Source organism: Hemitrygon akajei, chromosome 12 (genome assembly GCF_048418815.1).
Source record: "Hemitrygon akajei chromosome 12, sHemAka1.3, whole genome shotgun sequence".
NCBI classification, from domain to species: Eukaryota; Metazoa; Chordata; class Chondrichthyes; order Myliobatiformes; family Dasyatidae; genus Hemitrygon; species Hemitrygon akajei.
The window spans coordinates 14,877,555-14,902,848 of NC_133135.1; the positions used below are offsets into that span (position 1 = coordinate 14,877,555).

A 25,294-nucleotide genomic window follows, 5' to 3' on the forward strand; every position below is an offset into this window, starting at 1 on the left:
GCAGCACCTTACTCTTGTGTGCATTAAATTCCATCGGCCATTTTTCAGCTTATTTTTTGCAGCTGGACCAGATCCCACTGGTATTGTGTTGTCCCTCATCACTTTTGATTCCTTGGTCAAATAAAATTCTATCAATGAAAATGGCTGAAATTGTAGGGGCCCTAGCAACAGGTAAGGTATCAGAGGACTGGAGGATAACTAATGTTTTCCTGTTGTTTAAGATGAGCTCTAAAAATAAGTCAGAAAATTATAGGTCAGTGAGCCTGACATCAGTAGTGGGAAAGTTATTGGAAGGCATTCTATTCGGATATATAAGTACTTGGATAGACAGGGACAGAATAGGGATAGTCAACATAGTTTTAAGCATGGGTTTTTTGAGTGAGTTACCAGGAACATTAATGAAGGCAAGACAGTGGATGTTGTTTACATGGACTTTAGCAAGACTTTTGACAAGGTCCTAAATGAGAGGTTGGTCAAGAAGGTTCGGTCACTCGGCATTCAAGATGAGGTAGTAAATTGGATTAGAAATTGGCTTTATGTTTAAAACCAGAGAGTGGTTGTAGGTGGTTGCCTCTCAGACTGGGGGCTGGTGACTAGTTGTGTGCCACAGCGATCAGTGCTGGGTCTGTGGTTGTTTGTCATTTATATCAGTGATCTGGATTCTAATGTAATAATGTGGATCACCAAATTTGCAAAAGATACTCTGACTCAGATCACCAAGTGCACAGCAAGGAAAACTATCAAAACTTGCAGTGAGATCTGGTTCAGCTGCAAAAAAATAAGCTGAAAAATGGCCGATGGAATTTAATGCAAACAAGAGTAAGGTGCTGAACTTCAGGAGGTCCATCCAGGGTGTAGGGCTTCCACGGTGAGTAGTAGGCACTGAGGAGTTTGGTAGAACAGAGAGATCTGGGAATACAGATGCATAATTCCTTGAAAATGGTATCACAGGTAGTCAGAATTGTACAGAAAACTTTTGGCACATTGGAGTGCATAAATCAAAATAATGACTGCAGGAATTGGGATGTTATGTTGAATTGGGATGTTATGTTGAAATTGGATAAGATGTCGTTGAGACTGAATTTGGAGTATTCTGTGCTGTTTTGGTCACCCACCAACAGAAAAGATGTAAATAAGATTAGAAGCATGCAGAGAATATTTACAATAATTTTAACTGGACTTGAGGACCTGTGTTATAGGGAAAATAGGATAGCACTTTATTCTGTAGAACGTAGGAGAATCAGGGGAAATTTGATATAGGTACATGAAATTATGAGGGGTATAGATAGGGTAAATGCAAGCAGGCTTTTTCCACTGGGGTTAAGTGAGACTACAGCTAGAGGTCATGGGTTGAGAGTGAAATGTGAAATACTGAGGGGATATGATCTGAACATAGTTCGATGAGAATAGGCAGATTAATAGATCAGCACAAACTAAGTAGGTTGAAGGGCCTGTTTCTCCATTGTACTTTTCTATGACTCAATGACAGTATATCTCTCCATCTGTTCTTCTGTTTCCTCCAGGACAGAAATATCTCTATTGCAAGAAGGACCTGCCTTCTCTATTCCATCTACAGTACATAATGTTCCTCAGGTTCTCACGCCTTAAACCCGAAAAGTCACAAAGCAAGCTGAACATGTTACTCACAGAAGGGTTCATTTCACAATGACCTATTCTTGCAGCTCTGTGTCTGATGCAATTGCTTGTATGTTAAGATTTGCTGATGCTGAAAGACTGCCATATGTGAAATGTTGAGCCAATGTCACACCCTTTTTGTGCTGAAGGTATAATATTTCATTTATTACTCTGAATTTGCTGGCAAAGGTGCATTTGCTGGCACAGGAAGCAAGTGGAGTGGAGCAAAACTATGGTTCTGCGAAAAAATTTTGCCTTGGTGTTCACCTATGTCCTCTGTGTTTATGTTGAGAGGAGCTATGGAATACATGTGGAGAATAATGGATACAAAGACATTGTGATTGCAATTAAACCGGGTATCCCATGTGATGAGAAGCTTCTTGAAAAAATCCAGGTAAGATATAAAATGATTCATATCTGTTGCTTTTTGTCAATGTTATGTTGTTTTACCTTGAAATTAGGATTTGATGACAGGAGTAAGAGTTAAAAGAATATGCCTCCATAATTGCTCTGGTATTATAATTAAAATACAATGAGACATTGATTTTAAACTTTTGTTTCCTTTAGGCAATGATGATTGAAGCCTCCTCCTACCTGCATCAAGCTACCAAACACAAGCTCTATTTTTCAGATGTTAAAATCCTTTTGCCTAAAACCTGTTCAGTTAGCTCCAGCTTGGTTCAAAGACCAACTAATCAATCATATGAGAAGGTAAGAACAAAGAAATCAGAGAGTGATATGATAGTAAATGGTTGTATATCAGATTGAATAATGGTAGAGAGCTAGTATCTAGTTGCCCAGGGTTCAATACTGAAATGGATGTGTTGGATAACATTTATAAATTTATGGATGAAGGAGTGGTAAAGTGTGAGAGGGTGATAATGTACACTGATGTAGATGGACCTGCTGAATAGGCAGCAAGTTACAGGTGAAGAGAATGACTGAGGTATATAAAATATAACACCAATAATCTGCTGTCTAATTCAAAAATCACAGAAACGTAGAAAACCTACAGCACAATGCAGGCCCTTTGGCCCACAAATTGTGCTGAACATTTCCCTACTGTAGAAATTACTAGGTTTACCCATAACCCTCTATTTTTCTACGTTCCATGTACCTATCCAAAAGTCTCTTTAAAGACCCTATCATATCCACCTCCACCACCACTGCCGGCAGCCTATTCCATGCACTCACCACTCTCTGAGTAAAAAACATACCTTTGACATCTCCTCTGTACTTACTCCAAAACACCTTAAACCTGTGCCCTCTTGTTGCAGCCATTTCAGCCCTGGGAAAAAGCCTCTGACTATCCACACGACCGATGCCTCTCATCACCTTATACACCTCTATAAGGTCACCTCGTATCCTCAGTTGCTCCATGGAGAAAAGGCCATGTTCACTGAACCTGTTTTCATAAGGCATGCTCCCCAATCCAGGCAACATCCTTGTAAATCTCCTCAGCACCCTTTCTATGGCTTCCACATCCTTCCTGTAGTGAGGTGACCAGAACTGAACACAGTACTCCAAGTGAGGTCTGACCAGAGTCCTATATATCTGCAATATTACCTCTTGGCTCCTAAATTCAATTCCATGATTGATGAAGGCCAATACACTATATGCCTTCTTTACCACAGTCAACCTGTGCAGCTGCTTTGAGCGTCCTATGGACTTGGACCCAAAGATCCCTCTGATTCTCCACACTGCCAAAAGCTTACCATTGATACTATCTTCTGCCATCATATTTGACCTACCAAAATTAACCACCTCACACTTATCTGGGTTGAACTCCAGCTGCCACTTCTCAGCCCAGTTTTGCATCCAATCAATGTCGTGCTGTAACCTCTGACAGCCCTCTACACTATCCACAATACCTCCAACCTTAGTGTCATCAGCCAACTTACTAACCCATCCCTCCACTTCTTCATCCAGGTCATTTATAAAAATCATGAAGAGTAGGGATCCCAGAACAGATCCTTGAGGCACATCACAGGTCACCAACCTTCATGCAGAATATGACCCGTCTACAACCATAATGGTTAAATCCTAGCCATCTAAATCCTAATAATTCAGCACCTGGCTCACTGATGATGTTTCCCTCCAGCCACCTCCCCCCCAAAAAAAAAAAATTCACCAGTTCCCATTCTGTTCTCCCTTCAACTCATCAGAATATCAGTTTCTGTGTTCCATTGAATGTACTAGAATTCCTTTTCCTGTGCTCTCTTTATTCTCACTGGGATCCCATTTCCAAAGCTCCCTTTCACTGCACTGAAACCCAGTTTCTGCTCTCTCCCTTTCAACTCACCCAGTCCTGGTTTCTGTCCTCCTCCTCAACTCACTGGGACTCTGTTACATGTGATCTCTTTAAAATCAATAGCACCTCAGATTCAGATTCATGTATTTATCATTTGTACACTGAAACAGACAGTCTAATGTATTACCAATAAACACAATCTAGGGGCAGCCCACCAGTGTTGTTGCATATTCTGGCACCAGTATAGCACGCTAGCATGCCCACCATGTCTGGCGAAACACCACGGAACACCACAGGCAACAAAACTGCATCACAACAAGCCCCCCTTCTTCTCTCCTTTCCATTCTCATACGTGGACAGTCCTTTAGGCTCTAGACTTCGGCTATCGGTCTTTGATTTCTGGTTTACCGATCCACATTCAGGCCTTAAATTTTGGTATTGACCCTCACGTAAGCCAGTGATGGGACCCCTAACTCCAGGCCTCACATCACTGGGTCTCCAGTCTCCACTCTTTAGATTTCAGCCATTGCACTTCATTTTCTGATCGACCTTTAGACCTCAATTTTTGTCATCAGCCTCCACGCAAGCCGATGACAATCCTCAAACTCCAGGATCTCCGACTCGCCAACCCTCGAATGGCAGAACACACAACGGGCTAAATGGCTAACTTCTGTTCTATATCTCATGGTATTCGATGTTGTTTATTATAGTTCTTCAGTACACAAATGTAAAGGAGAACAACATGATTGTTACTTCAGATCTGATGCAGCATATAAAAAGCACACAATAAGCATAAAATAGAATATAGTTGTAAAAGTAATCCTATAAATACATAGTAGAAGTAAAGTGCTTGGGTGGGATGAAGGGTGCTGAGGGGCTTCAGAAAGGAGTGGCTGATGTGTGTGTAGTGATGGCTAGGGGTGGTGCAGTGGGTTAATGGATTAGCCTGACTGCTTGGAGGGAAGTAATTGATTTTATATCAGATTTCCCAAAATGTTTAGGTTACAAATCAGGGAAAACCCCCTTGGACAAAACAAAAGATACTCTGTAGTGAATAATTATGCCGCCAGAGTCTAGAATTTATCTAAAAATGGGATAAATATTGTTTTATAACACATTAATCTAGTCTTTGCATTGTACTCTAGAGGCAAGGCTGAAATTAATTATGTGAGTTTAATTATCCATTCAGTTTGAGCCTGTTTACAGTAAGAGAGTCTGGCATGCAAACATTCATTGACAATTACACTCAGAAACAGACCCTCAAATTTTGCCAGGCTCTCTGTCAAGTACTTATTTATAGCAACCGCACTTACAGAGACCAGGTCATTGGCAATGAAATATTCATAAGATAAATTTTAAATACTGTATTACGAGAGTACAGTAGTTCTTTTGGTTTCCCTACCTACACCTACCTGTAATCTGCACCTGCTCCTCTTCCAACCTGGTCACTCACTGCTTGTGATGTGGACTCTAATATTGATGAAAACAAGATTCGAGAAGCACACAAAATACTGGAGGAACTCAGAAGGCCAGGCAACATCTATGGAAAAGAGTAAACAGTTGTTATTTTGGATTGAGACCCTTCTTAATGACTAAGAAGGGGGAAGATGCCTACATTGTTGAAACCCATCTTAGATTGGGGGACTGTCTCATCAAGTACCTCCATTCCATCTGCCAAAAAACAGAATTTAATTCTGATTCCTATTCCGAAATGTCATTCCTTGGTGTCCGCTTGTGCCATGAGGAGGTGCTGCAACTTACATGCTTCCAAGCTGGTGACATAAACGTCAATGTCTCCTGCGGGTAAAACAATTTTCCTCTTCTCTCCACTTCTTCTATTACCCTCACTAGCCTCTTCTCACCTGTCTATCATGTCCCCTGGGTGCCCTCCTCCTTCCCTTTCCACTCTCCTCACCTAGCAGATTCTTTTCTCTCTATCCTCTTTCCTACCCACCTGGCTTCACCAAACAGCTTCCAGTTATCCTTAAAAACACAAAATGCTGGCAGAACTCAGCAGGCCAGACAGCATTTATGAGAGGAGGTAGTGACAACGTTTCAGGCCGAAACCCTTCATCAGGAGTATGAAGGTGAAGGTGTTCATTGGCCTGTCCGCAGAGAGCAGGTGACCATTTTGCAGAGCACCTGTACTCTGTCCACAGTGGCTACTACAAGTTTCCAGTTGAATGTCATTTTAACTCTCCATTCCACTCCCACATTGACGTGTCTGTCATCAACCTCCTCCATTACGACGGAGAGGCCAAATATAAATAAGAATAACTTAAAGCCATAGATTTACACAGCATAGAAGTAGGACATTCGTCCAACTCATCCCTGCTGACCTGCATCCTTTGAATTGTTGACTATCCAAAAAAGGGTGATAGTGTTGTGAATAGTGTGGAAGGTTGTTGTAGGTTACAATGGAATATTGTGCTTTGGATGATTTGACTCTGGTGTATACATTATGAGAGGCAAAAACAGAGCAAACAGACTTTCCAGGGCAAAAGTGGTTAATATGAGGGGACATAATTGTAAGTTGATTGGAGGAGTGTATAGTGGTAAGTTTTTGACAGGGATTGTTGGATGTGTAGAATGCACTGCCTGGGAAGGTGGTAGAAGCAGATATATTGGTGACATTTAAGAGACACTGATATAGACTCATCGATAAAAAAGATGGACAGTTATATGGAAGGGAAGGGTTAGATTAGTCATAGAGAAGTATAGCACAGAAACAGACCCTTTGGCCCATCTCATCCATGCCAAAACCATTTAAAATACCTTCTCCCATCAACCTGCACCAGGACCATAGTCCTCCATATGTACAAGCAATCTGGATGAACTCAGTAGGTCGGGTAGCATCTGTTGAAATGAGCAGTCAAAGTTTCAGGCCGAAACCCTTCGTCAGGACTGAAGGAGGAAGGGGCAGAGGCCCGATAAAGAAGGGGGAGGGAGGGCGGAAGGTGCCAGGTGAAAAAACAATCAGAGGAAAGATGAGGGGGTGGGGATAGGCAGGAGAGGTGAAGAAGGAATGTAAGGGGAAAGCACTATGGGTAGCAGAAGAAGACAGAATCATGAGAGAGGCCCCTGCCCCCTCCTTCTTTAGTCCTGACAAAGGGTCTCGGCCCGAAACATTGACTGCTCATTTCAACGGATGCTGCCCGACCTGCTGAGTTCATCCAGGTTGTTTGTACGTGTTGATTTGACCACAGCATCTGCAGTGTACTTTGTGTTTACCATAGTCCTCCATACCTCTTATCCAGGTACCCATCCAAACTTCTTGTAAATCGAGCTCATTTATACCACTTGTGCTGGTGGCTCATTCCACACTCTTATGAACCTCTGAGTGATGAGGTTTCCCCTCATGTTCCCCTTAATCTTCTCACCTTTCACCCTTAACACACAACTTCAGGTTGTTGTCCCACCCAACCTCAGTGGAAAAAGCCTGTTTGCATTTACCCTATCTATATCCTTTACTTTTGTTTGCATACCTCAATCAAATCTCCTCTCAATCTTCTACATTTGAAAGAATGCAGTCCTAACCTATTCAATCTTTCATTATAATTCAGATCCTCCAGACCACGCAACATCCTTACAAATTTTCTCTATACTCTTTCAACCTTGTTTACATCTTTCCTCTAAGTAGGCGACCAAACCCACACACAACACTCCATATCAGGCCTCACCAACATCTTATACAACTTCAACGTCACATCTCATCTCCTGTACTCAACACATTTATTTATGAAGGTCAATATACCAAAAGCTTTATGACCTTATCTTTCTGTGACCCACTTTCTTGCATTGCCAAATCCTTTGTTCTTCCACACTCCACAGTGCCCTACCATTCGTTGAGTAAGACCTATCCTGGTCAGTTCAACCAAAGTGCAAAACCTCGCAATTGTCTGTATTAACTTCCATCTGCCATTTTTCAGCCTACTTTTCCAGCTGATGCAGATCCCTCTGCAAGCCATGATAGCCTTCATCACTGTTACTATACTCCCAATCTTGGAGTCATCTGCAAATTTGCTCATCCAGTTAACTACATTATCATCCAGATCATTGATATGGATGATAAACAGCAAAGGACCCAGCATTGATCCCTGCAGCACACCACTAGTCATAGGCCTCCAGTCAGAGAGGCAACTCCCTTCTACTACTCTCTGGCATCTCCCACAAAGCTAATGTCTAATCCGATTCATTGCCTCATCCTGATTGCCGAGTGACTAAAGTATTTTGACCAGCCTCCCATGAGGGACCTTGTCAAATGCCTTGCCAAAGTCCATGTAAAGAACATCCACTGCCTTCTCTTCATCCACATTCCTGGTAACTTCCTCGAAAATCTCTATATGATTGGTTAGACATGACCTACCAAACAAAGTCATGCTGACTACCCTTAATCAGTCTACGTCTATCTAAATACTTATATATCCGATCCTTTCAATTTCCATTACTTTCCCACAACTAATGTCAGATCACTGGCCTATACTTTCCTTCTTCAAACAGCACCAAAACATTGGCAATCCTTCAGTTCTCTGGTACCACTTGGTCCATAAGACCTTAAGATATAGGAGCAGAATTAGGCCACTTGGCGCATCAAGTCAGCTCTGACATGTAATCATGGCTGATCCAATTTCCCTTTCAGTGCCAATCTCCTGCCTTCTCCCTGTATCCATTCATGCCCCGAACAATCAAGAATCCATCAACCACTGCCTTAAATATACATAAAGACCTCCATTGTTGCCTGTGGCAAGGAATTCCACAGATTCACCACTCTCTAGCTAAAGAAATTCTTCTCATCTCCATTCCAAAAGGACTTCCCTCTATTCTGAAGTTGTGTCCTCTGGGTTTAGACTCCCCACCATAGTAACCATCCTCTCCATAGCCACTCTATCAAGGTCTTTCAACATTCGATAGGTTTCAATTAGGTCACCCCTCATTCTTCTGAATTCTAGTTAATACAGGGTCAGCCAGAGCAATCAGATGCTCTTCATATGACAAACCTTTCAATCCTAGAATCATTGTTGTGAACCTTTTTTGTACCGTCTCCAGTTTCAGCACATCCTTTCCACCATAAGGGGCCCAAAATTGCTCAGAAGCCTCACTGGTGCTCTATGAAGTCTCAACATTACATCCTTGCTCTTATATCCAAGCCCTCTTGAAATAACCATATAACAATTACAGCATGAAAACAGCCATCTCAGCCCTTCTAGTCCATGCTGAAATGAATGCTAACATTGCATTTGCCTTCATTACCACAGATTCAGCCTGTAAACTAACCTTCAGGGAATCCTGAACAAGGACTCTCAAGTCTCTTTGCACTTCTTTTTGTATTTTTTCCCCGTTTAGAAAACAGTCACCCCTTTCATTTCTTCTACTGAAGTGTATGACCATACACTTCCCAACACTCTATTCATCTGCCAGTGTTTTACCCATTCTCCTAAACTAAATGTTTCTGTAGCCTTGCTACTTCCACAAAACTATCAGTTTCTCCACCTATAGGCTGCAAACTTGGCAATAAAGCCATCAATTCTATCATCCAATCATTGATATTGTCAGATCACTGGAGTAGGGATCCAATCACAGACCTAGTACTGTGCACACAGAGATATTAATTGAGTTACAAATCCCAAGCTGCAAACAGAGTCAGCATCAAAGTTTAGGCAGAGATCAAAACATCCAGAGAAATCCAAAAACCAGAATCAGGAAACAGGCAGAGCCAATATTCAAACAGACAGAGTACAGATATGAATGCTGGAAAGGCTCAGGAAAATACACTGGAACAAACTGGCAATGAACAGGTGAACACACAGGACTGAAATACACTGAGCAATAAACAGTATTTCGGTGTTCTGATTACACTCTCTAATCAAATCTGATTAATTGCACTGATTCATTGCACTAAATCCAGAATATCTCATCCTCTAGTGGGCTCAACCACAAGCTGCTCTAGGCACTTCTCATAGGCACTCTTGATATTCCTCTCATGTAATCCAGCATCAACCTGATTTTCCCAATTTACCTGCATATTGAATCCTCCCTTGATTATTGTAACATTGCCCCTTTTGGCATGCATTTTCTCTTACTGTAATTTGTAGGCCATATACATACTACTGTTTTGGAGTCTGTATATACAACTCCCATCAGCTCTGTCACAACGGATGATTTAAGTATCTCTGCCTGGACTCTAGCAATTTCTGCACTTGTCTCCTGAGGGGTCACCTTGAATATTGCGAACAGTTTAAAATCCCTCATCTTAGAAACGATATGCTGGCATTGGAGAGGATCCAAAGGAGTTTCACAAGGATGATTCGAGGAATTGAAGGGTTATCATACGAGGAATGTTTGATGGCTTTGGGTCTGTACTCACTGGAATTCTGAAGGATGGGGGGAGGATCTCAATGAAACCTTTTGAATGTAGAAAGGCTTAGACAGAGTAGATGCGGAAAGGATGTTTCCCATCATGGGAGAGTCTAGGACATGAGGGCACAGCCTCGGGATAGAAGGGCACCCTTTCAATACAGAGATGCAGAGAAATTTCTTTAGGCTAAGGGTGGTGAAATTTGGAATTTGTTGCCACATGCAGCTGTGGAGGCCAGGTCATTGGGTGTATTTAAGACAGAGATAGGTTCTTGATTGAACATGGCATCAAAGGTTATGGGGAGAAGTCTGGGAACTGGGGTTGGAGAGTAGAAAAAAAAGGACCAGCCATGATTGAATGGCAGAGTAGACTTGATGGGCATAATTGCCTAATTCTGCTCCTATGTCTTATGGTTTTATGGTCTTATGGGTCAGAAGGAACACTTTCTCAGGCTCTAGTGACTTATCCACCCTAATTTACCTCAGGGTAACAAACACCTCTGTTTCTGTTATCTGTGCAGGATTCATGAAGTTGATGCCATTTTGTCTCACTTCTACAGACTCTGTGTTGATTTCCAAAATATGAGTGGTAATTGATAAGTTTGTGGCGAATGTAGAAGGATATGAGTTATACAGCTCTCGTTACATGAACGTGAAGTTCAACTCTTTGAGTGATTATGCAGAAAGTTTGAAGTTAATAACATTTGTGGTATTTCTATTTCAGATAATTGAAAATTGCAAGTAAGCACTGTCTGAGAAAATGGACCTTAGGCCACAAACTTATCAATCACCCCTTGTAAATATAGGAGCAAAGTATTCATTTAAGATCTGCACCATCTGTTTTGGTTTACCATTCTGGTCTTCCAAAAGACCAATTTTGTCCATTGTTATCATTCTGCTCTTAGCATATCTATAGAATTCCTAAGGATTCTCCTGAACCTTGTCTGCTAGAGCAACTTCATGCCTTCTTTTATTCTTCTGATTTCATTCTGAAGTGTTCCCTTGCATTTCTTAACTTCTATAAGCACTTCATTTGATGCTGCTTGCCCTTACCTGCTATGTACCTCTTTTTTTCCCTTAACCAAGTTCTCGATACCTCTTGAACACAAAGGTTCCCTACAACATGTGTAGGGAATCTTTGTTTTCAAGATGTATATTTACTTACTTACTTTATTGTCACGAAACAATTGATACTAGAGCGTACAATCATCACAGCGATATTTGATTCTGCGCTTCACACTCCCTGAAGTACAAATCAAAGTAAATATAATAAAATTTTAAATTAGATTAGATTATTAGATTATGAGGACACTCAGTCCTCGTTTATTGTCATTTAGAAATGCATACATGTATTAAGAAATGATACAATGTTCCTCTGGAGAGATATCACAAAATAAAAAAAAATTATAAGTCATATTTAGAAAATAGAAAAGGGAAAGTAAGGTAGTGCAAGTCAGGTCCGGATATTTGGAAGGTATGGCCCAGATAGAGGTTTCATAAATTTACCTTTTATTCCGACGGGCACATTGTGCACAGTGTAACTATTACAGGATTTTCACATTGAAATGTGGAATTGTCTTTCACAGGCAAACATAATTATTGCTGAACATAATCCTCTGCATGGAGACACTCCATACACCCTGCAGTATGGAGGATGTGGGGAGAAGGGCCTCTACATTCACCTTACGCCGAACTTCCTACTAAATGACAGTCTGGTTCAAGTTTATGGCAAAAAAGGTAAGTTAATGTCTTTACAGCATATATTTTGAAGCTGATGGTATTGTGTCTTAGGTTTCCAGTGACAACAACCTGGAGAAACTAAGAAGAAATTAACAGTTTCATGAAAAAAATTATGCCTGTTGGTACATGAAGTGAGAACTTATAAACCAAACTTTGTTTGGGTGAGTGACAGGAGAAAAAGGATGGAGTTGAGAGGGGCTTGACTAGGACATGGAAAAGTGATACTAATCTGAGAACCGGCACATTTCACTGGGCCAAATCTCCTCTTAAGAGAAATGAGACATATCACTGCAGTATTTAAACATTCAGAAATGCGATTTTTAGTAGCAGTAAATTAAAGTATTACACTGGAAAAATGCACTTTTTTGGTGGGCGTCAGGAGGATTATGCTGGAGTTGCTGGGTGTGAATAAAGTACAAGATAGATGAATTGGGACTGTGATGAATGTTAGTAATCTAGGTAGGTGATAGGATTTAGATTTAGATTTCTTTATTGTTAACCACATGTACATCGAAACATACAATGAAATGTGTCATTTGCATTAACAACCAAAACAATCTAAGGATGTGCTGGAAGCTGCCTGTAATTCATACATTCCAAGACCAACATAGCATGACTGCTCACTATGTTCAGCAGTACAACATGAAGTCAATACTTAACAAGCAACAAAAATGAAACAAACACCTTTGCCAACACCCCTCCCCCCTACAGACATAGACATGGACACGCAGACATAGACACAAACGCGGACACAGACACCTTCAACCCCAGAGAATAATGTTGGAGTTGATCGGTATGACTGGAGCATGTGAGAAGTGGATTGGGAATGGGGAAATACAGATGGTATTCATCTGAGACCTGGCATAGACAAAATGGATAAAATGTCCTTTTCCTATGTTATAGAAATAAGAGATAGGAGAAGGTCTCCTGGTGGTGCTCATGGCATGAGGTTCAATTTGACTTTGCTCCATTCTCTTTACTTCTATTTCCTGTAGCCACCCTTATTTACCGTAGATTCCGGATTTTAAGCCGCTACTTTTTTCCCACATTTTGAACAGCTTTGAACTTTGCGGCCTTTAATCCGGTGCGGCTAATACATGATTTTTTTCATGCCGCCTCGTAAACATTTTGCCTCATAACAGTAGACCAATAAAATTGATGAGTAGTTCACAGAGGTCCAATGAAATTGTACGATAAATCAAGCGCACTTTCACAATTAAATTATTGTAAATCAGTCATTTGTACTCACCCTCATCAACATGGAAAACACTCGAAGCATTGTGCTGCCTTATGGCAGTTACTTAGTTTATAATATTTTCGCTTAGTAATTCATTTTCTAGTTAAAGTTAGAGGAGTTTTAACTATATTTGTTTTCTGTACTACATCGCGGGATGCTATGACGTCACACCCGGTTTCGCGGTGTCTTGTGGGAAAATGCCGGTTTGCGATGAAACGGGACGGAGGGAGGGAGCGCATTACGCGAGCGGCTTTGGATCTGAGCGAACGCTGCTTTTAAGTTAAAGGTGATCAATAACTTTTCCTGGTAGGCTGCAGTATATATATTTTTTACCAGTCGTTAGGAGATATTGGAATGTTGTTCAGTAAAGAAGTATACGCAACGTATATTTAAAAGTAGCCGCGTTACGGGCACGGTTCGAAAAAAAGCATTTGCAATATGTATTTGTTTTTGTTACCATATGGATTTAATTAAAAGTTAAAAAATCCTCACGTGTAATATCTTTCTGTGTAAATATCTCATATTACAACGTGGGACACCTGCGGCCGAAAATCCGGTGCGGCCTAAAATCCGGTGCGGCCTTTAGAATTAAAAAATTGATTTTATTTCTAAAATTAGAGCCAGCGGCTTTTAATCAGGTGCGCTCTGTAGTCCGGAATCTACGGTACTTTGTTTTATACCTACACTAAAAGACTTATGTTATAGACATATTTTTGGATTTTGACTTTAAGTCGTTGGAAAAGTTGGTGATTCGAAGCCATCTAAGCAACCTCCTTTAATTTTTGAAACAATATGGAAACTTCTAGATGATAAACTTACTCAAAAATTTGCCGTGTTCGAAGGAGTTTTAAAGATGGTTGAGGATAATTTTAGATCGCTTAAAGGTGAATTTGAACTACAGCAAGCAACAATTTCAGAACTTGACGAAGGAGCTCGGCAGAGAGACCAAAGATTTACAACTCTGGAACAAAGTTTAGCTTCGATGTCTCAACAGCTGGATCGTTATAAATTTAAAGTTACCGACCTTGAAAACCTATCTCGAAGACAGAATCTACGGATTATCGGTCTCCCTGAAGATATTGAGGAAGGTGATCCTATCAAGTTCTTTTCTTGATTTTTATTCGATGTGTTTGGCACAGAAGTTCTGGATGCCTCTCCGTTAATCGACCACGTTCATCGCACACCACGTCCAAAATCTTCTAAACCACAACCAGTTATTGTTCATCTCCATTACGTTCATACTAAGGATTGATTGATTTGCTTTGCTCGGTGGAAAGGCATGTTCGAATTTAAAGGTTTCAAATTCCACTTTGTTGAAGATTTCAGCCCGAAGGTTCTGAAGGAATGAATGGCATTTAAGCTACTGATGTCGGAATTCTTTCGAATGGGTCTCAGACCACTTCTGCTGTTCCCTGCCAGATCAAGAATTGTCCTCTCTGATAATTCCCATTGTCTCTTTAAGTCATTAAATGAAGCTCAGAAATTTCTCAACCAGCAAACTTCCTCTGCTACGGCCTAATTAAGGTTCCGCTTTTTTTTTGGCTTTTACTTAAATTTTCAAGCTATCTACCAACTTACTGTTCGGGTCAGTTAGAATGCGAGGGGTCTCTTTTTTGCTCTGTACTAAAGGAATTTTTAGTATTTCTAGATTAACTTTTCTGTTCCTTTTGGGATACTGCTTTTTTATTTTTTGAAACTATTTAGTAGATGTTTTGGTGTTCGATTTCTTTTTTTTTTGAACGGGGGTGCATTCACTCTCTCTCTTTTTTTGCATTTTAAGATGTCGTCCTGCTTTCTTCTTCCCATAAGATCTTATTTTCTTGCTGCATTATTTTCAATTGTTTATGCGTGAAAATAGCCAACTACATGTATTGGCATTTGTTTTCTCTTTTTTTTGAAATACTAGTATTTTAGTACTCTGTTTTATGACTTAAACCTTTTTTAAATAAATCGCGGTAGTTTATTTTTCTTGTTCTCTTTTATTGATAATTTTCTTCATATTTTTTTGGATTATGGGTGGCTTTTCTTTAAAAACGTTTATCTTTTGGGCTGCCATCAGGAGAGATGGGATAGATTTAGCTTTAGCTTATCTCTTGGCCAATCTCTGGCCTATTTCTGGGTCTTTGTGGGTGAGGGAAGGGGGTATTTCTTTTCTTAAATTAGATTTTTTCACCTGGACTTTTTTGAAACTACTGAAATGTCTGATATGTCGTAACTTCTGGTTCCTCCTTGAACCTTTCTTCCTCTTCAAGGCTCATGAGTTTGTATTCTGGTTAACCCTTTACATACCATATTACTGGTTTTACTATAATGGATAAGATTATTAATTTTGTTTCGTGGAATACAAACGGTTTAAACCATCCAATTAAATGGAAAAAAAAATCAAAGAATTCCATAGAATGAATGCCCATGTTATCTTTACAGAAGAAACTCAGGTGAGGAAAGAAGATAATCAGCGTTTTTTTAGGTTTTGGCAGGATCAACAATACTATTCAAATTCTCAGGCTAAAGTGAAAGGAGTCTCTATTTTTATAGATTCTTCAATTTCATTTGTTCACTACGAAACAATTTCGGATCCAAATGGTAGATTTTTGTTCATTACTGGCCTACTCTGTAACAAAAAAGTGGTTATGGTTAATGTTTATGCTCCAATTGTTGACTATCCTGAATTTTTTAAACACTTATTTACATCTCTCCCCAATTTAAATAGCTATATGTTGATAATGGGTGGAGATTTTAATTGCTGTTTAAATCCTTCAATGGATAGATCTAAGTCTAATCAGGTACTTCCGAATAAATCGGCTACCTTTATTAATTCCTTTATGCTTGATTTTGGAATTTCAGAAATTTGGAGGTTTTTACATCCAAAGGATAGCTTTCATTCTTTTCCCATGTATACCCCAGTTATTCTAGAATTGACTACTTTTTATTGACTCTCGTTTAATTCCCTCTGTTACTGACTGCAATTACAATTCTATTGTAATCTCTGACCATGTGCTCCTGAAACTCTTTATTAAATTAATGGATACACCTTCTAGTTTTAGATAATGGCGATTCAATTCTGTATTACCACAGGACTTGGACTTTGTGAATTTCATTAAGGAACAGATTGATTTCTTCTTTTCAACAAACTCTATGGAAGAAATTTCCATTGGGATTCTATGGGATACTTTTAAAGCAGGTTATTTCATATTCTGCTGGGCTGAAAAAAATGAAATAATAAAGAGATTTGTATGTTGGTTGATAAGATTTAAGAAATCAACAAGAAATATTCTGTTGCTCCTAGTCATGAGCTTTATAAAAAGAGGGTCGAACTTCAAATGGAGCTTAGTTTACTTTTAACATCCTCGATTGAAAATCAATTAATTAGTCTAGTAGTCAATTTTATATACATGGTAATAAATCTGGTAAACTATTGGCTCGTCAATTGAAATCTGCTTCGGTTAAACATCAGGTTATTAAAATTTGTAAACGAGATGGATTTATGATGGTTGATCATGATGAGATAAACAAATCTTTTCAAGAATTTTACACCTCCTTATATCAATCAGAATTTCTTGATGACTCCACTATAATGCATGAATTCTTAAGAAAATTGAATGTTCCAAAATTATCACCTAATGAACGTTTAGTACTAGATGTTCCTATTACAGAACAAGAAATAAAAGATGCTATTTCTTCGATGAATTCAGGTAAAGCACCTAACCCAGATGGCCACACAGTAGAATTTTTAAAATCCTTCTCTACTATACTTTCTCCTTGGTTATATAGAATCTTTAAGGATGCATTATTTATAGGTAAATTACCACAATCTTTTTATGGTGCCTTTATTTCTTGAATAAAAATCTTGGATTTAATCTTGGATTAAATTGATATATTATACCCACCGTAGATTCCGGACTACAGAGCGCACCTGATTAAAAGCCGCTGGCTCTAATTTTAGAAATAAAATCAATTTTTTAATTTTACAGGCCGCACCGGATTTTCGGCCGCAGGTGTCCCACGTTGTAATATGAGATATTTACACAGAAAGATATTACACGTGAGGATTTTTTAACTTTTAATTAAATCCATATGGTAACAAAAACAAATACATATTGCAAATGCTTTTTTTCGAACCGTGCCCGTAACGCGGCTACTTTTAAATATACGTTGCGTATACTTCTTTACTGAACAACATTCCAATATCTCCTAACGACTGGTAAAAAATATATATACTGCAGCCTACCAGGAAAAGTTATTGATCGCCTTTAACTTAAAAGCAGCGTTCGCTCAGATCCAAAGCCGCTCGCGTAATGCGCTCCCTCCCTCCGTCCCGTTTTATCGCAAACGGCATTTTTCCCACAAGACACCGCGAAACCGGGTGTGACGTCATAGCATCCCGCGATGTAGTACAGAAAACAAATATAGTTAAAACTCTTCTAACTTTAACTAGAAAATGAATTACTAAGCGAAAATATTATAAACTAAGTAACTGCCATAAAGGCAGCACAATGCTTTTCTTCGAGTGTTTTCCATGTTGATGAGGGTGAGTACAAATGACTGATTTACAATAATTTAATTGTGAAAGTGCGCTTGATTTATCGTACAATTTCATTGGACCTCTGTGAACTACTCATCAATTTTATTGGTCTACTGTTACGAGGCAAAATGTTTACGAGGCGGCATGAAAAAAAATCATGTATTAACCGCTCCGTTTTAAAGGCCGCAAAGTTCAAAGCTGTTCAAAATGTGGGAAAAAAGTAGCGGCTTAAAATCCGGAATCTCACTTACCAATAATACCATATTTCCTTCTTTTCAGTTGTTTCGTGGAACTAGGCAACGCTGTCCTCTTGGCCCATTGTTATTTGATATTGCCCTGGAACCTTTAGCTATTGCTTTTCATGACTCACCTACTATACTTAGCATTTCCCGTGGGAATGTAATACATAAGCTATCATTATATGCAGATGATTTGTTATTATATATTTCAAATCCTGAGAAATCCATTCCTGCTGTTATATCCTTGCTCTCTCAGTTTACTAACTTTTCTGGTTACAAACTGAATCTTAATAAGAGTGAAATTTTCCCTTTAAATATGCAAGTTCCAATTTATAGACATTTACCGTTTAGATTGATTATGGGTTATTTTACTTATCTAGGTGTTAAAATTACTAAAAACATAAGGATTTATTTAATGTCAATTTTTTACCTTTAATAGACCAGGTCAAACAATCACTGACTAAATGGTACTCACTGTCTATATCACTGATTGGATGAATTAATGCTATTCAGATGATTATTTTACCTAAATTTTTATATCTTTTCCAAGCGGTACTAATCTTTATTCCTAAATCCTTTTTTGATGCTATTGACTCTAACATTTTGTCTTATATATGGCAGAATAAAAATCCTAGGTTAAATAAAAAATACTTGCAGGAATCCAAAAAGAACGACGGCCTGGCACTACCAAATTTAAGATTTTATTATTGGGCAATTAATATTTGATATTTAATATTTTGGACACAAGATGTGGATATTAATGTCAGTCTGCAATGGGTTAAGTTTGAATGCAATTCTGCACAAGGATTTTCATTGGTTCCAATCTTAGGGACTTCGCTTCTCTTTGTTCTTTCTAAATTGAATAAGCAAATGTTTAATCCAATAATTAAACATACATTATGAATATGGTTTCAGTTGTAATTTTTTTGGCTTGAATAAATTTATTTCATCAATTCCTATTATATCTATTTTTTCTTTCAACCCTCTGACATGGATCAAGCCATTTTGGTATGGAAAACGAAGGGTATAATATGTTTTCGTGATTTATTTTTGGATAACTGTTTCATGTCTTTTGAGCAGTTGTCTAATAAATATAATGTGCCCAGATCCCAATTTTTTTGCTACCTACAGATCAGAGATTTTTTGAATACGATGTTACCTACTTTTCCGATTTCATATGCAACCGATATCACGAAAAAAAATTTCGGCTTAAACCCTTATCAAGAGGGTTTAATAACAATCATTTATGATATGATTATCAAAATACAGTCAGATATATCCAATAAAATTAAAAATGATTGGGAGAAGGAACTTCAACTTTCTTTACCTATAGAGAAATGGGAGAAAAATTTTCAATTAGTTAACTTTTCTTCTAATTGTGCTAAACATACATTGATTCAATTTAAAGTGGTGCATAGGGCTCATATGTCTAAAGATAAATTAGCATGCTTTTACTCTCATATAAATCCGATCTGCAATAGATGTCATTCTGAGGTAGCCTCTCTGACTCATATGTTTTGGTCTTGTCCTCTTTTGGAAAAATTTTGGAAATATATTTTTGATACTTTCTCTACAGTTTTGCACATTGATTTACAACCTCACCCTATCACTGCAATTTTTGTTTTACCAATGATTGATCTGCTCTCTTCAGCTCGGCGGATAATTGCATTTGCTACTTTAATGGCTTGAAGATCTATTTTATTGAATTGGAAAGAGATGAATTCTCCAACTACATCTCAATCGTTTTCCCAAACCATATCCTGTTTAAACTTAGAAAAAATTAGAAGTGGTATCTTTGATCCCTCGGTTAAATTTAAAGAGACTTGAAGCCCATTTACTCAATACTTTCATAGAATGCAATTTGACCTTTTTCAATTCCTTTATATTATTTATTAATTTGAGTAGAGGAGTGGAGTTGATGACATTAATGATTTTATCTAATATAATAGAATAACCCAGCTTTGTTTAGTTTAGTTTTAGTTCTGTTTAGTTTACTTTGTTTTTGATTTTTCAATTTGGGTTTTTTTTCCATCTTTTTATTTTCTTGCATCTTGTCTATATTAAGAGTTTGGGAGGTCAATTATATTGGTGTTACCTATAGTTTCTACTCACATGTGTTAATTGCCAACAACGCACTCCCACTCCCTTTATACTATTATGACCACTATGTATCTGTCTTTGAAAAATTTAATAAAAAGATTGAAAAAGAAAGAAATAAGAGATAGGAGAGATATCATACCAATAGCTAAGCATTCTGAAAAGTATTGTTAACAACTGCAAGGAGTTTGTACGCTCTTCCTGTGACTGTATGGGTTTCCTCCTGATACTGTGGTTTCTGCCCACATTCCAAGGGTGTATGGGTTAGTATGTTAATTTGTTGCATGGATTAATTGGGCAGTGCAGGCTTACTAGGACAGAATATTACATTACTGTGCTGTTACTCAAAATATCTTTTAAAAAATTAATGCATTGTATTGAACAAATACACTTCTTTTCCTACAGAACGATCGTTTGTTCATGAATGGGCCCATCTCCAATGGGGTGTATTTAATGAATATGATGATCAGATGCCCTTTTACATATCTAGTGATGGAATCATTGAGGCAACAAGGTGAGGCACTTCAAATTAATTTCTTGGAGGCCTTGATGAAGATCTTTGTATACTTTATAGCTGTATATGAAGTTCCAGAAAACTGGAGAATAGACATTGTTGTTCCTTTGATTAAGAATAGCATTTGCTAATCTAGCAAATTATAGGCAGGTGAGCCACACATGATAGATAGATAGATAGATAGATACTTTATTCATCCCCATGGGGAAATTCAACTTTTTTCCAATGTCCCATACACTTGTTGTAGCAAAACTAATTACATACAATACTTAACTCAGTAAGAAATATGATATGCATCTAAATCACTATCTCAAAAAGCATTAATAATAGCTTTTAAAAAGTTTTTAAGTCTTGGCAGTTGAATTGTAAAGCCTAATGGCATTGGGGAGTATTGACCTCTTCATCCTGTCTGAGGAGCATTGCATCGATAGTAACCTGTCGCTGAAACTGCTTCTCTGTCTCTGGATGGTGCTATGTAGAGGATGTTCAGAGTTTTCCATAATTGACCGTAGCCTACTCAGCGCCCTTCGCTCAGCTACCGATGTTAAACTCTCCAGTACTTTGCCCACGACAGAGCCCGCCTTCCTTACCAGCTTATTAAGACGTGAGGCGTCCCTCTTCTTAATGCTTCCTCCCCAACACGCCACCACAAAGAAGAGGGCGCTCTCCACAACTGACCTATAGAACATCTTCAGCATCTCACTACAGACATTGAATGACGCCAACCTTCTAAGGAAGTACAGTCGACTCTGTGCCTTCCTGCACAAGGCATCTGTGTTGGCAGTCCAGTCTAGCTTCTCGTCTAACTGTACTCCCAGATACTTGTAGGTCTTCACCTGCTCTACACATTCTCCATTAATGATCACTGGCTCCATATGAGGCCTAGATCTCCTAAAGTCCACCACCATCTCCTTGGTCTTGGTGATATTGAGACGCAGGTAGTTTGAGTTGCACCATATCACAAAGTCCTGTATCAGTTTCCTATACTCCTCCTCCTGTCCATTCCTGACACACCCCACTATGGCCGTGTCATCAGCGAACTTCTGCACATGGCAGGACTCCGAGTTATATTGGAAATCTGATGTGTACAGGGTGAACAGGACCGGAGAGAGTACGGTTCCCTGCGGCGCTCCTGTGCTGCTGACCACCGTGTCAGACCTACAGTCTCCCAACCGCACATACTGAGGTCTATCTGTCAAGTAGTCCACTATCCAATCCACCATGTGAGAGTCTACTCCCATCTCCGTTAGTTTGTGCCTTAAGATCTTGGGCTGGATGGTGTTAAAGGCACTAGAGAAGTCAAGGAATGTAATCCTCACAGCACCTCTGACCCCATCTAGGTGAGAGAGTGATTTGTGCAGCAAATACATGATAGCATCCTCCACTCCCACCTTCTCCTTATACGCAAACTGAAGAGGATCCTGGGCGTGCCTGGTTTGTGGCCTCAGATTCTGTATTATCAGCCGCTCCATGGTCTTCATCACGTGCGACGTCAAGGCAACAGGTCTGAAGTCATTCAACTCCTTTGGTTGTGGTTTCTTCGGTACCGGGACAATACAGGATGTTTTCCACTGTCTGGGTACTCTTCTCTGCTCCAGGCTCATGTTGAAGATACGCTGTAGTGGTTCTCCCAGCTCAGTCGCACAGGCCCTCAGTAATCGTGGGGAAACTCCATCCGGTGCAGCCGCCTTGCTGGTACAGATCTTCCTCAGTTGACCTTCCACCTGTGCAGCCGTAATCCTGGGCGTGGGCAAGGTCTCCTGTGAGTGGCTATTTTCCTGTGAGGGAAGTAAGCCTGGTGTGGATTTCTGCGGTGAGGATGAGATTGAGCTGTCGAACCTGTTGAAGAAGTTGTTCAGCTGGTTCGCTTTCTCCACATCTCCACTTATGTTCGCCCCCCGCTTTGCACCGCATCCAGTGATGATCTTCATCCCATCCCACACCTCCTTCATGCTTTTTTTCTGCAGCTTTTGTTCTAGCTTCCTCCTATACTGCTCCTTTGCCCCCCTTATCTGTACTCTGAGTTCCTTCTGAACTCTTTTAAGCTCCAACCGATCACCATCTTTAAAGACATTGACACCATCAATGTCAGGGAAGCTATTGGAGAGGATTCTTAGGTATAGGATCTACTGATATGTGGAAAAGTGCGGATTTATAAAGTAGTCAGCATGGCTTTGGGTAGAATAGGCCTTGTCTTATGAACCTGAATCAGCTTTTAGAGGAGGTGACAAAGATGACGGATGAAGGTAGGGCAGTGAATGTTGCCCACATGGATTTTAGTTAATCAGCAACACACAAACAAAGTGCTGATGGTGGTAGAGCAAGTTCCCAGGAAAGAACAACATTTTGTGTGGCTCTGGAGTTTAGGAAATCTTTTGACAAAAATCCTTCATGCTATTCTGATCCAGAAGATTAAGACACATAGCATTCATGGAGATATATAGTGTCATAATGGGAGCGATGGGAACAGACCCAAATGCAAGACACAGACACTGAACAACCAGGAACAGGACTAGGGGTGAGAAGGAAGCAAAGAAAGTGGGGAAGAAAGGATGCTGGACGTGACACAGGCCCTGGACAAGAAAAAGATTCCGGACCTGGGCTAGGACTTGACTAGGATAGTGGAACCAGGATATGGAACTGGAAACTAGGAACCTGAGCTAAGACTCTGATCCAGAGACTGGACAAGAACCCAGAAACTGAGTCTTGACTCGGGCTCGGACCCCGGAACTAGGCGAAGACATGATGAGGATTGGGTATGGACCTCAAGCCAGAGACTAGGCAAGGACACAGAACCTGGGTTTTGACTCGGGCTCAAGCTCCAGAGCTAGGTGAAGACTCCTGGACAGGACAAAGGAACCCCAGCACAGGATGAGGGAATCCCAGCACCGGGCTGGGCAAGGTATTCCTGGGCTGGGCGGGGCACATGGACAAGATGAGAACACAAAGCCGTGGCTTGGACAGGACAAGGTGCTAGGACGTGGCTAGGACTGTACGAGGTTGAGGGAGAGCAATGTAGAAGCAGGGAAGGCTTAGCTGGACACGGACACTAGCCCTGGACGAGACCAGGACGCAGGGCCTAGGCTATGACTTGGACTAGACTTGGACATGGAACAACAAACAATGACAGTCCATTTGAGTAGCAGCAAATGGCCTGCCTACTGAGCCTTGGACTCAAGCACGGGAAAACTGAACACAGAGCTGGGACCCTTCCTTGGGGACAGGACATAGGGCCGGGACTCACACATGGAATGCAGAATACAACGAGATGGTTCCCAACACAAGGTAGCGGCAAACAGCCGAACCCACCTAGTGAAGCCGTGGACACAGAAACAGTTCAAATCAACGAAAGACAATTCCTATCTTGTTCCGGTGGTTGAACTTGACAGCAGTGAAGGCAAGGCTCGAGGAGGAAGGTGAAGGGAAGGGATACAGACAGGGGGTTTGGACAGGAACAACCCAACAGCCCGAGGCTGAATCCTGAAGCTATTTATGAAGCCAGCCCAAACGAGAATCAGCTGCCTCAACAGAAACTGGGGAAAACTCCATGGACCAGACCATCGACCAGAATGCAGAGTTCATGACATATAGCTTGGATTCAAAATTGGCTTGACCAAAATGGTGGTGATGGAGGAGTTACTTGAGGAGTGGAGAAAGATGATTGATCATGGTAGGGCAATAAATCATGGATATAGACTAGGAATTTCACTGTTTGGAAGTCTGTGAGTAGTGCTATTCTGCAGGGACCAGTGCTGGGACCTCTGTCATTTATGATCTATATAAATGACTTGGACTAGATCTCTGTTAAGGCCCCAGCAACCTCCATTCTTTCCTCTGTCAATAATCTAGAATAGATACCATCCCTGGGGATTTATCCACATTAATGGTCTTCAAGAGACCTAACATCTCATGCTTCTTGATATCAAAATGCTCGAGACTATTAACCTACCCCAGACTGAGCTCACAGTCTTCCATGTCCTCCTTCTTGCTGGATACCATCACAAAGGATTCACTTAGTACCTCCCCAACTTCCTCTAGCTCCTGAATGTTTCTACCTTCTACCTCTTGGGAAGTCATGTTACAGCTGTAGAAAAGCTTGGATAGGTCAATTTGGGAATATTGTGTGCAGTTCTGGTCACCAGACAAAGGAAGCCTTTGGAGAGGGTGTAGAAGACATTAGCCAGGATGTTCCCTGAATTATCTATAAATGTAAGTTGGAAAATTTGGATTATTTTATGTGAAGTTGACCAGATAGAAATATAGAAAACTATGAGATGCACAGACAGGTTACACAAGGGATCCTATGGATGGCAAAACCTGGACACACACAAAATGCTGGAGGAACTCAGCAGGTCAGGCAGCATCTGTGGCAAAAATGAAACAGTTTATATTTCAGGCCATCATTGCCACGTGTAGCTGTGGAGACCATGTCATTAGATATATTTAAAGTGGATGTTGATAGGATCTTGATTCAAAACCATGAAATTAGAATTACAAACACGAAAAAGTCTGAAGATGCTGGAGTCCAAAGCTACACAGCAGGCCAGGTAGCATCTATGGAGAAGAGTAAGCAGTTGAAGTTTGAGACCAAAATTGCTGAGTTCCTCCAGCATCTTGTGTGTATTGCCATGAAATTAGAAGAGATAAATGGGAATCTCTTTAGCCAGAGGGAGGTGAATCTGTTGAATCGTTGCCACATGCAACT

General features: G+C 40.0%; 1 protein-coding gene across 1 annotated transcript in view; it reads left to right on the top strand.

Annotated features, from left to right (window-relative positions):
- The first annotated feature begins 1,776 nt into the window (after nt 1–1,776).
- Nucleotides 1,777–25,294, top strand: part of LOC140736731 (calcium-activated chloride channel regulator 1-like) — an 84,991-nt gene continuing 61,473 nt past the window's right edge. The window contains exons 1-4 of the mRNA XM_073062611.1: nt 1,777–2,029; nt 2,203–2,346; nt 11,827–11,977; nt 20,481–20,589. Of these exons, the coding sequence (XP_072918712.1) occupies nt 1,868–2,029; nt 2,203–2,346; nt 11,827–11,977; nt 20,481–20,589 (566 nt within the window). The 5' untranslated portion in view covers nt 1,777–1,867. The remainder of the gene's footprint in view (nt 2,030–2,202; nt 2,347–11,826; nt 11,978–20,480; nt 20,590–25,294) is intronic.